The 15,259-nt window shown below is 47.5% G+C and overlaps 1 protein-coding gene across 6 annotated transcripts in view; it reads left to right on the plus strand.

Annotated features, from left to right (window-relative positions):
• ARHGAP39 (Rho GTPase activating protein 39) overlaps positions 1-15,259 on the plus strand; it is a 57,690-nt gene that overhangs the window by 24,082 nt on the left and 18,349 nt on the right. For 5 of the 6 annotated variants that reach the window (XM_074316524.2, XM_074316525.2, XM_074316526.2 and 2 more), the window contains exons 3-4: positions 7,667-8,098; positions 13,249-13,329. In XM_074316524.2, coding sequence (XP_074172625.2) covers positions 7,667-8,098; positions 13,249-13,329 — 513 coding nt within the window. The remainder of the gene's footprint in view (positions 1-7,666; positions 8,099-13,248; positions 13,330-15,259) is intronic. The other variant, XM_088799223.1, reaches the window with a different exon arrangement.

The following is a 15,259-nucleotide window of genomic DNA, read 5'->3' on the forward strand; positions in this document are numbered from 1 at the left end:
CTTTAGCAGCTGGTTCCCTGTCGACCTGGGTAGTACTTCTGGCCCCTCCAGCGTGCACTTGTCATGCCAGGTACACATTTGACCCGCCGGGCACACATTTGCCCCGCCGGGCACACACTCACCCCACAGGGCACACACTCTCCCCGCCGGGCTCACATCTGGCTGCGTGTCCATTCACCTCTGTAATCTGGAAAATCGACATTGACACTTTTTAAGATAATACTCGCCCTTTTTTAAACAGAGCACTCAGTTTGGGTTTGTCTAACAGTTTCTCAGCGGAACACTACCAGTGGTGTGGCATCCTTCTCGGGCTCCACCCTCTGCAGGCACATGGCCCACGGCCGCTCATCTGCCCTCCCAGTATACGATGACTGCTTTGCCTTCGCCACCTGTGCTCTTCCCCAGTGTGGGTGTTTTGATCCTTTCTTATGCTATCCAGTCTTTCCTGGGATGGCTGCAAAATGCCCGCTTCCCAGCCATAGCACCCTTCCATGCCTACTGGTGGGCACTCAGCTCCGAACGGGACAAGAGCCCCAGGGCCCTTCTCTTTGTTCCTGTATTCACCTGTTTGTTCTTGGTATGGACTCAGCTTTTCCTTTTTGTTTTATATATTTGTAGTTCGTTCTTGCACGTAGTTACTTGGACACTCATGCTGTCCTAGGTGGGGCCAGTTGGGTTCCTTCAGGCTGTCTCCTGCCCTGTGATTCTTGGAGTACCTCCTCCTTCAGGCTTAATAGATGTTCCAGGCACAGCGTGTATTGCCCGCCCCACTGAGCCAACTGTCCCCTGAGGAGCCCTGCTTTCTTTATGGAAGACAGGCTGGAGGACCAGAGTGGGCGCTCGATAGCTGTGGCTCCTGTGTGTGTGTGTACAGAGAGCCGTGCATGTGCACAAATGCACACGTGTGCATGCAGAAGGTGCACACATCAGACTGCTGCACTCACACTGGGGGCCTTCCGTTCCTCTCTGTTCCCAGAGTGCGCTCTCCTGCATCTCCCATACTCCCTTCCTCGGTGAGAACCTGCTCCCAAGAGCGTTGTCGGTGCACTTAACTCGTCTGCTCACTGGTGATATGTCCACAATTGTTTCAGAGTCGCTTCACCCATTCCACTGCAAAACGGATTCGTATATGTGCTTTTAAAAGTTCAAGCACAGTCCACACAAGGACGGGAACATAGCGTCCAGTCCTATGTTCATGAATTACTTGGCAGCCACTCCTCTGCTTCCTCTTCGTGGATTCATCTGTTCTGGACAATTTGAATAAATGCAGCCACACAGTAGTGATGTTTGTGTCTGGCTTATTTCGCTCTGGGAGTGTTGTCAAGGCTCATCCCTGTGGCAGCACATGGCAACACTCCACTCCTTCTTAGGACTGAACGACGCCCCATCGTATGGAAAGACCACAGTGTCTCGATCCATTCATCAGCTGATGGGCTTTGGGCAGTTACAGATAATGTTGCTGTGAACACGCACCAGTTTTCTGTGTGGACACGTTTCGTTTTCTCTGGGCAGATCCTAGGAGTGGGTTGCTCCTGTTGTCACTATCACTTGATGTTTAACTTTTTGAGGAACTGGCAAACTTTTCCAATGTAGATGCACCATTTTACATTCCTGCCCACAGGATGTAAAGGGGTGGATTTCTCCACACCCTCTGCAGTACATGCTGGTACGGTTTTTAAAACTGGGTATTATAACCACCCTAGCAGGTAGGAGTGGCAGGTTGATAGCTGTGGAGGCCAGGCCTGGGAGGGGTGTCCCTGGGAGGTGACCCCAGGACACACGCTGAGGGCTGCTGCCCCACCTTCTGCACAACCTTGCAGGTTCCTGGTGACCAGAAGCCATGCGTGACCTAAGGGGCCCCAGAGACAGCCTCACCCTGATGGCACTGCCGACAGCTCTGCCTTTTGTCCTTGTGCTAACAGGACACCCTCTCCCGGCCTCTGTCCCTCATGCCGTCTGGTCCCCAGGATGCCCGCCATCCTGCTCTTCCTTCTACAGCACGATCGGCACGATGTGTGGTGGTGGCAGGCGGGCGGGCGCAGCGCCCCTGGAGCAGCCCAAATGACTGCAGGGGGAGGTGGCAGCAGCGGGGCAGCTGCTGAGTGGGCGCATTCGCAGGGGCACGTCAAGCACCAGCCTGTGACAGGCACTCAGGATGCCGCAGTCTGGGCTGGGCAGCAACGCCTAGGGAAGCTGTGGTTCCCTAAATGGGGTCCCCTGGGGGCCTGCGGCAGGGACACCAGCCGGTCTCCTGGTGTCTAAAAGGTTCATTGATGGGATCAGAGGGGAAGTGGAATTGGGGTGACTGGCTGAACCATGTACTGATTTAGGGTCGTGAGGAGCTGTTGTTATGGAAACCCCCATGGCCCTCCGTGGTCTATGTGAGGTGATTATTGGGACATTCACAGACAGGAGGGAGCGAGAACAAGAGCTGAGGCTTGAGAAGAATGCACTGTGCTGTGGACAGTGCGGTGGGGCCTGCCCTGCCCTCCTGGGGTAGCAGTCCTGCTGCAGGTGCAGAGAGGAACAAACACATAGGAAACACGCACGGCCGGTGAGACCCAGCAGAAACAGACCCAGAAAGACGCTAGTATTGGAATTGTCAGACACAGAATAGCTTGGTTTAAAGAAACGAGAAGCTTGCAAATGTGAGTGGAGGACAGGAGACCCTAAAGAATGACTGTGGAGAATTGGAAAAGAGCCGGCAGACTAAACACAGCCAAAGAGAGAATTAATGAAGTAGAAAGAGGAACTAAAATGATCTAGAATGGGGCAGGCAGCTGGAGATGGGAAGAAGGAGCCACACGGAGTCTCAGGGCTCCTGAGACGAGCTTTCTGTAGGAGTTCCAGAAAGAGGCAAGGGGGTCAGGGTGGTGTTTCAAAAGACAATGGTGGGGAATTTTGCAGAATTGTTTAAAGATACCAACCCTCAGAACCAGGAGTCCCCCAATATCCTTCATTTCAATATAGTGAAACTGCAGAACAGAAAAGGAGAATTATTCATTCTAACTTTCTATCTGCCAAATAGGTTGTGTTTTCTACATCATAATTACATTGTATTATATCCAAATGACAATAGGTTATTTATTCCTTATTTATTCACAGGTGAATCTACAGTAAATTATTGGTCAATAGAAAATCTGGCAACGTTGCTTATAAAAATAACATACAAAATAAATTGCATTTTTCTACACCAACAGCAGTCAGAAAATTATCTTTAAAATTAACAATGCAGGAATTGGGAAATAACAAATAGACCAGGATATAGAGTAATACTCTATACAGCTCAGGATACCTGTCAGTGTCCTCTGCACAGTTGGTTTGCACTCCTGGGATCCAGTACCCCACCTCTGCACACACTGCCAGGTCCATCTACAAGGACATTCACAGCAGGATTGTGAGAAATAACCCCGGTCGGCAAACAAGCCAGAAGTCCATCAGCAGTAGAATTGACAGGTGAAGTGTGGCCACACTGTGCGCAGTGAGCAAGCTGCACGGGGCGACCAACAGTGATGAGTTTCAATTTTAAGTGGAAGAAGCAAAACCCAAGAAATACATAGTTTCCTTCATGAACAGACACACCTACACTAATTTGTATAGAGTTATCTTCAAATATGGTGAAACGAAAAAAGCGAGGAAGTGATTGCCTTCAACTCAGTGGTCTCCTAGTGAACGGAAGAGTGATGTGGGGGGAGAGGATGTCGAGGATGCTGCATTGTTTTTAATTTCTTGATCAGTAACTGCTGTACTCATGTTAAACCATAATCGCTCATTATACTTATCTTTATGTCCTATACATAAGTCATGATTTTATTTTATAAAAGATTAATTTACATTTACAATAAAAACACCATTTATAATAGCGACGGTGTGTGTGTGTGTAAAACTTAGGAATAAATCTGACAAAACATGTACCTACCCTTTAAAGACATAAATGAGTGGGCACACCATGGTTTTGGTGGAAGACTAAGTCATCACAAAGGCTTCTCTTTCTCCTGAAATAGATCCAGCAAAGGTGCCAACAGAGTTTGTGCAAGTTGACAAGCTGATTCTACAATTCATAGGGGAGCACTGGGTGAAGAATAGCCAAGACGTGACTGAAGAAGCAGAGGACGTGGGGACTTGGGAAATGCACAGTTTACAAAGCTACCGTGATTAAGATAGTGTTGTGCCGGTCACAGAAGGTTTGACCAACAGAGCCAGCGGAGAGCTCAGACACAGGTGCACTGACCCTGTCCATCAGGGAGTCCCCTGGCTATCCATGTGGGGAAAGTGAAATTTCACACAGTAAACAAAAATCAGTACATATAAAGAACTTCAACAGGAAAGGCAAAGCTATAAAACTGTGCAAATCAACTTAAAATATGTTTGACCTAGAAGTAGGAAATCTTAAGGTTTAAGATTCTTAAGTAAGGTAGAAAGAGGAGAGAATCATAAAGGAAAAGATTTATAAATTCAACTATACTGAAATTTAAAACTTTTCATCAAAACACAAAGACACCATAAGGAGAGTGAAAAGATAAGCTGCAAGCAGGAGAGAGATTGGTAATACATATGAGGTCTGACAATTAGGTTTGTGAACTCATCCTAGAAAAAGTGCTCCATACCTCACTGCTGAATATCACTACGGTCACCTTCGAAATACTTGGGAAGCTATGCACCGAGGCCAGCACCTAGTCCACCCTTCAAAGCAATTTTGGAACTCTTTTTCTGGAGTGGCCATCAGAGCTGTCCTCGTATTACCCTTGATGTCCTGAATGTCATCAAAATGTCTTCCTTTCAATATTTCCTTTATCTTCCGGTAAAGAAAGAAGTCATGGGGGTCCAGAGCAAGTGGGTAGGGAGGGTGTTCCGATACAGTTATTTGTTTACTAGCTAAAAACTCCCTCACAGACAGCACCGCGTGAGCTGGTGCATTGTTGTGATGCAAGAGCCATGAATTGTTGGTGAAAAGTTCAGGTAGTTTTCGTCTACGTTTTCCACGCAGCCTTTTCAGCACTTCCAAATAGTAAACTTGGTTCACTGTTTGTCCAGCTGGTACAAATTCACAATGAATAATCCCTCTGATACCAAAAAAGGTTAACAACATCGTTTTGACTCTTGATTTGGATGGAACTTTTTTGATTGTGGAGAATTGGCTGTCTTCCATTGTGCACTTTGACGCTTTGTTTCAGGGTCATATTGGTACACCCATGTTTCATCACCAGTGATAACATGGCCCAAAACATCATCTTGCCTCTCCAAAAAGTCTTGACAAACTTCACCTCTCCTTTGCTTTTGTTCATCGATGAGCTCCTTTGGGACCATTTTTGCACACACGTTTCTCATGCCAAGATTTTCAGTTAAGAATTTCTTAACTTGTTTCTCTATCGATGTTTACATAGTCTGCTGTGCTTCTCACAGGCAGCCGATGATCTTTACACACAATTTGACGAATTTTTGCAATGTTTTTGTCAGTTCTGCTCATTACTGGCCGCCCTGACCTCTCTTCATCAGTGACGTGTTCTCTCCCCTCAAAAAACGTTGAATCCATTGGTACACTGCGTTTTATTCATGGCATTATCCCCATAAATGTGGACTAACACGTCCCTGATTTCACTTCCACTCTTGCCAATTTTAACAAGAAATTTAATGGTTGTTCATTGCTCTAGTTCAAGCTCAGTTATTCTCAGGACAGCACACAAAAACACGCAACAATAATGAACACCACTCAGCAAGACAGTGTCACACGTCAACCCGAACACAGCTGTGAGACACTGATATACCGAGGTTATGAAACCTTACCAAGCTGTTTGTACGGGGCTGCCAATATGAGCTCATGGTGGCAAGTTCACGAACTTAATTGCCAGACCTTGGATAACCGAGAGGGATTGCTATCAAGACTATATATTGTTTAAAAATACAACTTGTGCAAATTCATAGGAAAAAATTCTAATGGGCAGAAGTCACGTGTTTCTAGTAAATGAGAAATAAAAATGGCTCATAAATATGAGAAAGATGCTTGATCTCATTAATAATCAGGAAAAATTTTAAACCACATACATGTGAATTCATTATTATTGTGTATGTTTGAAGTTTTCCATTATTAAAAAAAAGGGGTGTGTGTAAAATTGTACTGAATTCCACTACTACTACGTAACCACTTTTTTTAAAGGTTTTTTGTTTGTTTGTTTTTTGTATAGGGGAAGGGGAACAGGACTTTATTGGGGAACAGTGTGTACTTCAGGGGCTTTTCCATGTTAAGTTGTCCTTTCAATCTTAGTTGTGGAGGGCGCAGCTCAGCTCCAGGTCCAGTTGCCGTTGTTAGTTGCAGGGGACGCAGCCGACCATCCCTTGCTGGCAACCTTGTGGTTGAGAGCCGGCACTCCAACCAACTGAGCCATCTGGCCACCCAGGAACTGAGTGGCAGCTCATTGACTTCAATCTATTTGCAGAGGGCGCCGCTGGTTCGCCCCTGTGGGAATAGAATCCAGTCAGCTCGCGCTCTAACCAACTGAGCCACCCGTCTGCCCACTATGTAACCACTTTTAATACTAGGATTTACCCTTTCCACAATTTTCTACACAAATATATACGTATAAACACTTGTGTGGCTTTTTTTTTAAGAGTCTATATAACTTTGTTTAGTTATTAACTGAAAATCCTTGTTTTGTCATTAAGCTTGGATTGACATTAAAACACACATCCTCACCCAGATATACCATTGACCACACCCTGGGGGTGAGAGACCAATGACCACACCCCAGGGAGAGACCATTGGCCACACCGCCGGGGAGAGACCAATGTCAGTCTGAAGGTTGTGCTGCACAGGTCAGCAGCATGTGGATAGTTGACGGAAATATTGTGCACTAAATCTTTAAAACTGTAGAAATCAACTCTGACAGTTTTACTGTATGCCTTAGTTGGAAAAATAGAATATTTTATAGAAGATAATGTAACAACTTTTGTCCAATTACAAAAGTAATCAGTGAATGTTATAGAAAACTTGGAAATTGCAGCAAAGCAGAGAGGTGTGATGCCACATCGCAGCAGCCATTGCTGAACGCCGGTCTCTTTCTTATGGACATGTAGGACAGAATTCCAGCTCGGACACGCGTGGGTGTGACGGAAGCAGGTCGGCAGCACTGTGCCGGCAGCACTGTGGTTGCTGCGGGCAGGATTCAGTGGGTGAGCGTGTGGTGGGAAACGGGACAGCCACGTGCAGCATCTCTGCTCATCAGCCTTCCAGCCTCAGCAGAAAGCAGCAGTGAGGTGCGCAGGCCGGGTGCTCGTGGGTTGTGCAGAGAGCGAGCCCCACCCCCTCGCCGCCCTCCGGCCTGACTTGGACCTGCGTGTGTTGTGTAGGGACTCTGGAAGAAGGTTTTTTTCGAGCTTTCTTGTAAATCTGAAATTGTTTTAGTTACGGATTGGCTGTCAACCCCAAGGTGGAATTTGTAAGTGATGAGACGCTAATAAGCTTTGAGAAGGTTTTATTATGTGACAGGTGTCTTACTTTTGAAGCTGGAGGATGTGAGAACGTGTCCAATGCAGACTTGTCCAGCGGTTGGATGCTCGAGGCCCCGGTGCAGGGCGGGGGTGCGGGGCCAGAGGTGCAGGTCGAGTTGCCGGGCGGCCACCTGTCCCTGCCACCCGCCCGCCCGCTAACACTGTCCCCGCTGTCTCGCAGGCTGGAGTGGGTGGAGATCATCGAGCCCCGCACCCGCGAGCGCATGTACGCCAACCTGGTCACGGGCGAGTGCGTGTGGGACCCGCCGGCCGGCGTCCGCATCAAGCGCACCGGCGAGAACCAGTGGTGGGAGCTCTTCGACCCCAACACGTCGCGCTTTTACTACTACAGCGCCACCACGCAGCGCACCGTGTGGCACCGGCCGCAGGGCTGCGACATCATCCCGCTGGCCAAGCTGCAGACCCTGAAGCAGAACACCGAGTCCCCCCGCGCCTCGGCAGACAACAGCCCCGGGCGCGGCAGCAGCGTCAGCCGCGACGGCAGCACCAGCTCGTCCCTGGAGCCCGAGCTGGATGCCAGCGAGAAAGTGCAGGAGCCGCCCGGAAGGAGCCGGCAGGCTGCGTTTGCGGCTGTGCGGGAGGACAGTGGCAGGTGAGACGCTGCAGGGCAGCTGGGGCGCAGGAGGGATTTCACCAGGGACAGTGGAAACCGCAAAGTCACCGAGATCTGGTTTGCACTATGGGGTTTGCCGTCTTTCTCTGAGAATGACACGCAAGGGCCAGACATGGAAACGGGAGGGTGGCAGCCACTGAGAATGGGCAGTGTCGTTTTGTGTGGCCGTGGGTGGGCACGCAGGCTGATTCCAGTGCATTTGCGGACTGCACAGTTGGCTGTGGTGTTTCTGCACGGGGATGGGAAGGTTGGGACACATACGGGGGTTCAGATCAGTGTGGACGTTGGACATACACCAGGGATCAGAGGCCCAGCCAAGACGGTGTTATTGGCCAGGCAGGTCTGAGCTGGCTCAGGAGAGTCACCTGTGAGTTAGCCCCAGAAAACAGACTTTCCCTGAGCAGGAAAAAGCTGTGAGTGACCTCTGGTGTTCTCCAGGAGACCGCAGGCTGTCCAGTGTTTCCTCTTATCCAGGGCTCAGGCCTGGCTCATTTTTATCAGATTGTGATGGTTTTGAATTCTTTATTGTTTGCTGACTCATCTGTGTAATTAGGTGGAGGGATTGGGTTCTTTCAGGATTCTGTTGGCAAATGTGTTTGTCACTCACACTCTGGGGACTGTGCCCTGAGAAGCCAATGCGCCACCCTCCCTGGTCCCCTGTACCTTCCAGGCTCACCACGCAATGTCTAGGCAACGGAGTGTGCTTTCTCCAGAAGTGTCTTAGATGTTCCGAAGGAAGTAAGAGACGAAGTCACTGGGCTCGAGATTTCCACAAGAAGCTCTGTTTGGATTGGGTTAGAGTTGTGTTGAATTTACGCGCCAGTTTGGGTGAGATGCACATCTTGATTAGATTGTCTTGTCCCATGAATGGAGAGCGATGTGTTTCATACTCTTCTTCACAAAGGACTTGCATATTTTTAAGGCTTATTTCTAGGTACTTTATCAATTTTATAGTTCTGGCTTTTGTGAATTATATCTCTTTATAAAGTCATATTTTCTGATTGTCAATGGTAAATAGACATTGATTTTTTTATGTCAGTCTTGTTTTTTATGGTTTTGTTGAGCTCTCATTAATCATATTAAAGATTCATCGTCCATCTCCTGGGATGCTGGTCGGCTGCCCCATGAGGGCAAAGACTGAACCAAGAAGTGCCAGCACCCTGACCTTGTCCCAATGCTCAGGCTGCAGGCCTGCTGTCCCTGTAACTCAGTGATACTGTCATTCAGACTTGGGAAGTCCCCTCCTGTTGCCAGGCTTTTCATCATGAATGGGTGTAGTGTTTTATCAAGTGTATTTTGTGAGTCTGTTGATACTGATGTTTGGGGTTGAATTTTGTCCCCTTGAAAGGTATGCTGAGGTCCTAATCCTTAGCATCTGTGAGTGTGACCTTGTTTGGAAACAGGATCTTTGCAGATGCCATTAGTTGAGATGAGGTCACCTGGAGCAGGGTGGACCCTAATCCAGTAGGACTGGCATCCTTAGAAGAAGAGGGAGATACAGGGAGAGGCCGAGTGACCACGCAGGCAGAGTTTATTTAGAACGATGCGTCTACAAGCCCAGAAGTGCCGACACCCCCAGAAGCGGGAGAGAGGCCTGGAACAGCATTCCTCATGGGCTCCAGCAGGAACCAGCCCTGTTGGCATCTGGATCCTGGACTTCTGGCCTCCGGACCTGTGGGAGCACAAGATTCTGTTGTTTGAAGACACCCAGTTTTACAAGTGTAACCTTGTTATGGCGTCCCCACTGCAGGACCACACTGCAATTAGCATTTTAAAAAATTGTTATTCTGTATTTCTCGCATTCCTGGGATACTCGATTTGTGTAATTTTTTAAATAGATGCAGGTTGCTAACATTCACTTAGGATTTTTTTTCCGTGTTGGTAAGTAACGATGGCCTGTGCTTTCCTCCTTGTTCTGTTTGGCTGGTTTTCATACCAACACGGGAGCATGGCCTCCGTCTTCTGTCCTCCAAACCGTTAGCTGTTTCAGGGTGTGTGACGAGCACCTGTGCACTGTCCAGCTCTGTGGCTTGTCTGGATAGGTGTTGAACTACTGAGTCAGTTTCTTTAATGCTTGCAGGAATATTTAGGTTTTTTAATACCTTAAATCAAATTTTGTAAAATGTTTTTCTATTAAACAGTCCATTTACCTGTGTATACACATGTGAGCATAAAGCTACTCATAGTGTTCTTCTGTTTTGAAATTTCCTCCTGTACCACCTGAGGTTGGTCTCTCTCTCTCACTCTCTCTCTCATTCTCTCATTCAGCTTTGTAGAGCATTCTATTTCACTAGTCTGTTCAGAGAACCACTTTCAGCTTCTCTGGGCCTCTCTTTTGTATCTTTGCTCTTGTTTGACTTTGACATTATTTTCTCAGTCCTTTCCTAACACACTGTTCGGAAACTTAGCTCATTCCCACTGTTTCTTGTAAAATGAACTTGGAGATGGCGATCATCTCTCTGCACAACTTTGGGATGTAGAATTGTCGTGCAGTTTTAAATATTTTCTAGTTTTAATTAGGATTTCTTCTAGATATTTTCTAATTTTAATTAGGATTTCTTCTTTGATTAATTTGTAACTCAGAAATGTCTTAATTTCCAAACTGTAGGTTATTTTTCATTCTTGTTCTTGGTTGCCAACCTAATTTGATTTTGGTCAGAAAGCATTTTTTTTTTTTTTTTTTTTTTTTTTTTTTGACACTTGCTTTGTGATCTAAATCCTGAATTTTTATAATGATTTTATGATCGCTTCAAAACAAAGTTCCATTCTCTGTTAGGTCTAGGATTCTCTGTGTGCCCATTACATCTGTTACCTGTATCAATGAAGCTGCTCACTACTTTTGTCTGCCTGAGAGGTGAAGCCTCCCACTGGAATGGGCAGTTCATCAGCTTCTCCTTCAGTCGGTCCATTGAGGCTTCCTTCGTGTGGAAACCACACGTTTGGAATTGTTACGTCTTCCTGGTACATTTTTCCTTTTGTCGTTACATAGTCATCCTTTTGACCCCTTGTCGTATGCTTTTTGCCCCGATGCCTGTTTCGTTAACATAATGCCACTGTCTCTTTGGTTAGTATTTGCCTCTTACCATCTTTTCCAAACGCTAGTCTTTTACGCTGATATTTTGGGTGTGTTTCTTATAAGTAATGTTTCTTTTTCTTCTATTCCGAATGCCTGTCTGTCCTTTGGCAGGAGGGTTGTGACTATGGAGATGGCTGCTACAGGGGGACGGTTTCATTTGTCATCTTGCATCCGTTCAGGTGCACGCTTTTCATCGTTTTCTTCTCCTCTGTCGGCGGCCACGCCACGCTCACAGGCTGGCCGACATGCTGTTCGAAGGTGTTCCTGTGCAGCCCACCTTATTCCTGGCACACGGCTCTTAAGCTCCACCCCTGCACTCTGTGCACCTCATCTCCCTGGAGGGCCTGGGGGGTGTCCCTGGGGTTTGTGGTACCACCAGGAGTGGGCAACAGGCGATCCCCCAGCACTGGGCTTTACCCAGCTGATCTAATCAGTTGGGTGGAAATCACCAGCACTTTAGTTTCCCTTTATTGTTTGTCAAGATTCTTACTGTCTTGTCGTGAGTTTACGTTTTGAGTTCTCGCCAATGTGAATTGCCTGGTTACACTTTTCAGTCATTTTTCTGCTAGACTTACTGGCTTACTTTCTGTGTTTGCAAGAGTTGCTTGCATAGTCCAGATGTCACTTCCTCACTGGTTTCAGACGTTTTAAGGATCTCATACTGGGTCAGCTGCCTGCTCTCTGGTCTCTGGTGTCTTTGATTTTGATGCAACCAAGTGTACCAGTTATTTTCTTTTCTTTTCTTTTCTTTTTTGCCTTGCAGGTGATGTTTTTAATGTTTTGTTTAAAAAGTTCCTCCTCGTCCTAGGTCCAAAGATACTCTTTTGCATGTCTGGTGATAACTTTATAGTTTTATCTTTCATGTTAAGACCTGAATCTTCCTGGAGCCACCTTTGTTGGGGGGCCAGGAGGGATCCATGCTCATCTCCTAAAGCCCCTTTGCCCCACGGCACATGTCCCTTCACCACCCCCGCATGCGTCTGTTCTTACATCAGCGCCACCCAGCGCCTGGTGGTGCACCACGTCCGTCCTGAGAGTCTCGCTTACTCCTGTTTGTAGTTAAGATGCTGAGCTTGTTGTGGGCTCAGAATTCAAGCCCACATTGTTCATGGGGCAAAAGTATTACGTAACTGAACACTGCATTAGCAGTCTCTCTTAATACTTCTAGTAGTTTTTCAGTTGATTCTTTTAGTTTTTCTAGGTTGCCAATTAATGACAATTTTATCGCTTTCTTTCAAATACTTAAATTTCTTGCTTTTTAAGAAATCTTATTAAAAAAAAAAAAAAAGAAATCTTATTGCATTGACTAGCATTTCCAAAACTACGACTTACCGGTGGTGAGAGATGTTCTTTCCTGCCATTAATGAGTTTGCTTTCGGCCTTTTACTACTGAATATTATGAAAGCCATGGGTTTAATACAGATATTCTCGGTCAAGTTTAAATTTTCTTTTACTTCTGAATTACTTAGAGTTTTTAAAGTTATAGATACATATTGATTTGATCACATGCCTTTGAACACCTGCCAAGATAGTCACCCACTTGTTCATTTCCCAGGTGCTGGGTGCCTGCTGTGTTCCAAGCCCCCACCCGGAAGCCTGCTGTCCCCATAGGGGTTCCTACTCCTGTTTCTTTCTCAGGTCATCAGATTACATCTGGCTGAAGCTTTGATTCTCACTGACCCCCTCCCTGTGCCCTTAGAATAGTAGCCACAGTTCGTCATTCAAGCTCCTGAAATCCAGGACGGGGCAGTGGGTGTCCTTCTCTGCCCCCCCCCCCCCAGCTCTGGATGGGGCCGCAGTGGGGCTGTCCCTGCTGGAGGGCTGGTGGGTCCCAGTCCATTCCGTCCAGGCTGAGTTCCAGGCACTACAGCGAGGCGTGCTGAGGGCAGGAAAAATACCTGTTTGAGCTGATGAAAGGGGCAGCTTTGTGGGCAGGAGCCAGCACACAGGACTTGTGCCAGAGAAACTAAAAGGGCAAGGCATGTTATTTCCAATGTAGCGTGCGTGTAAACGATTACACTCACGTCGCGCCTTTTTCATTTTGCTGTTTCAGTTCTCCGCCACCAGGAGTCCTTGACAAGGACTATGAGGGTTACCGGGGCCACACGGCAGACGGCCAGCTTCTTCACTACAGGTACAGCCCACTCTCAGGTTCGGCCGTCTCCTGACCCTCGTGAGGGTGCTTTCCTTGGCAGCTCTTGGGTGAGCTGGAAAAGAGTCAGGCTTAGCAGGAAGCAACTTGCTGGCCGAGCACAGTGTGGGGGCATGAGGAGCGGCTGTCGGGTCCACCGGCACCTGGGCCAAGGCCTTCTGGAGCAGCCCCGACGCTCATGTGGCAGCTTTTGGTCCTAGGACAACCTTGTCACTGGCCACTTTGGGGAATCAGAGCCCGTGGCACTTTCCTGGAGCTTGGCAGAGGAATGAGGCCTGGGGTTCTCAGCATGTGGTCATCATGGGGTTCCAGCCATGCCTGCAGCACTTCATTGTTGATTTCAGTTGTGGAGGAGGGAGCGGACTTTGGTCTGCTTGGCCCCGGTTTCGCCTCGCCGGGTGCTGGACGGTTCTGGAGGGACCCTCAGGGACCTGGGGTGCAGCAGCAGTTAGGCTGGGTCAGGCCATCCCTTGAGCAGCTCGTGTGTCGATACTGGAACAGGCACCTCCTTCCCTGGCTGTGGGGGCCCAGGTGGGGTGTGTGCCTCAGGGTTGCCTGGGTGCCCCAGCACAGACCAGGAGTGATGCCACTGCTGGGGGTGGGGATTTGAAGACTTGAGGGCCTTTGCTGCTCTAACAGTGTTAAAGATTGAGCTTGGAAGTGGTAACTGGGTTTGTACATCAACACATCAGGAAGGGAATCTGAGCCTGCCATGGCCCCGCGATGTGGCTGTGAGGCCGTGGGTGTGTTTCCCAGCCTCCCTGTGTCCCCGCGTCCTCATCAGTCAAGTGGGGTGTGGGGGGCCGACTGGGTGGGGCCTCTGCCCTGTGGCAGTGCTGGGAAAATTTCCCGAGGTGGACTGGAACTAGGCTCGCAAGGAGCACGGGGCCGAGAGACCAAAGGAAGAGGTTGACAACTCCAGAATTAAACCAAAGTTTATTAAGGGAACTGATGGATGGAAGCCAAATCTTGGATCTCTGCACCCCAGAGGGGCTGCAGCTTAATACATGTGGCCTCCAGGAACACAAAACTTCTCAAATATAACATAGTAGAAAAACCTAGATGACCTTGGGTATGGCAGTGACTTTTTAGATACAACACCAAAGGCAAAATCCATGAAAGAAAGAAATAAGAAGCTGGGCCTCATTAAAATGAAATACTTCTGCTCTGTGAAAAACAATCTGGAGAGGATTAGACAAGTCTCAAACAAAAATATTTGCAAAAGACACATCTGATAAAGAACTGTTATCAAAAATATCTCTTAAAACTCCACAATAAGAAAACAACCTGATTTTGAAATCGGCTAAAGACCTAAACAGATATGTTACCAAAGAACACATACACATGGCAAATAAGCACATAAAAGATGACCCACATCTTATGTCATCAGGGAGATGCAAATTAAAACAATGAGATACCACGACACACCTATTAGAATGGCCAAAATCTGGAACACTGACAACACCCAATACTGGCGAGGACGTGGGGCAACAGGAACGCTCATTCACTGCTGCTGGGACTGCAGAAGGTGCCGCCACTCTGGAAGTTTGGCAGTGTCTTATAAAACTAAACGTAATCTTACTATAGGGACCACCAGTTGTGCTCCTTATTATTTACCTAAAGGAGTTGAAAACTTATGTCCTCACAAAAACATGGCTGTTTAAGCAGCTTTATTCATAATCACCATAACCTGTAAGCTGCCAAGATGTCATTCAGTGGTGATGGACAAATAAACTGTGGTCCATCCCAAATTGGGAATATTATTCAGCACTAAAAATAAATGAGCTATTGAGACACAAAAAGACATGGCGGGACTTTGCATGCATATTACTAAGTGAGAGAAGCCCATCTGATACGGCTGTCCACAGTGAGACTGCAGCCTTCTCAGATTGGCTGCTTTGGAGGCTAAAGA

Source organism: Rhinolophus sinicus, chromosome 6 (genome assembly GCF_057876585.1).
Source record: "Rhinolophus sinicus isolate RSI-liver-muscle chromosome 6, RSI-T2T, whole genome shotgun sequence".
NCBI classification, from domain to species: Eukaryota; Metazoa; Chordata; class Mammalia; order Chiroptera; family Rhinolophidae; genus Rhinolophus; species Rhinolophus sinicus.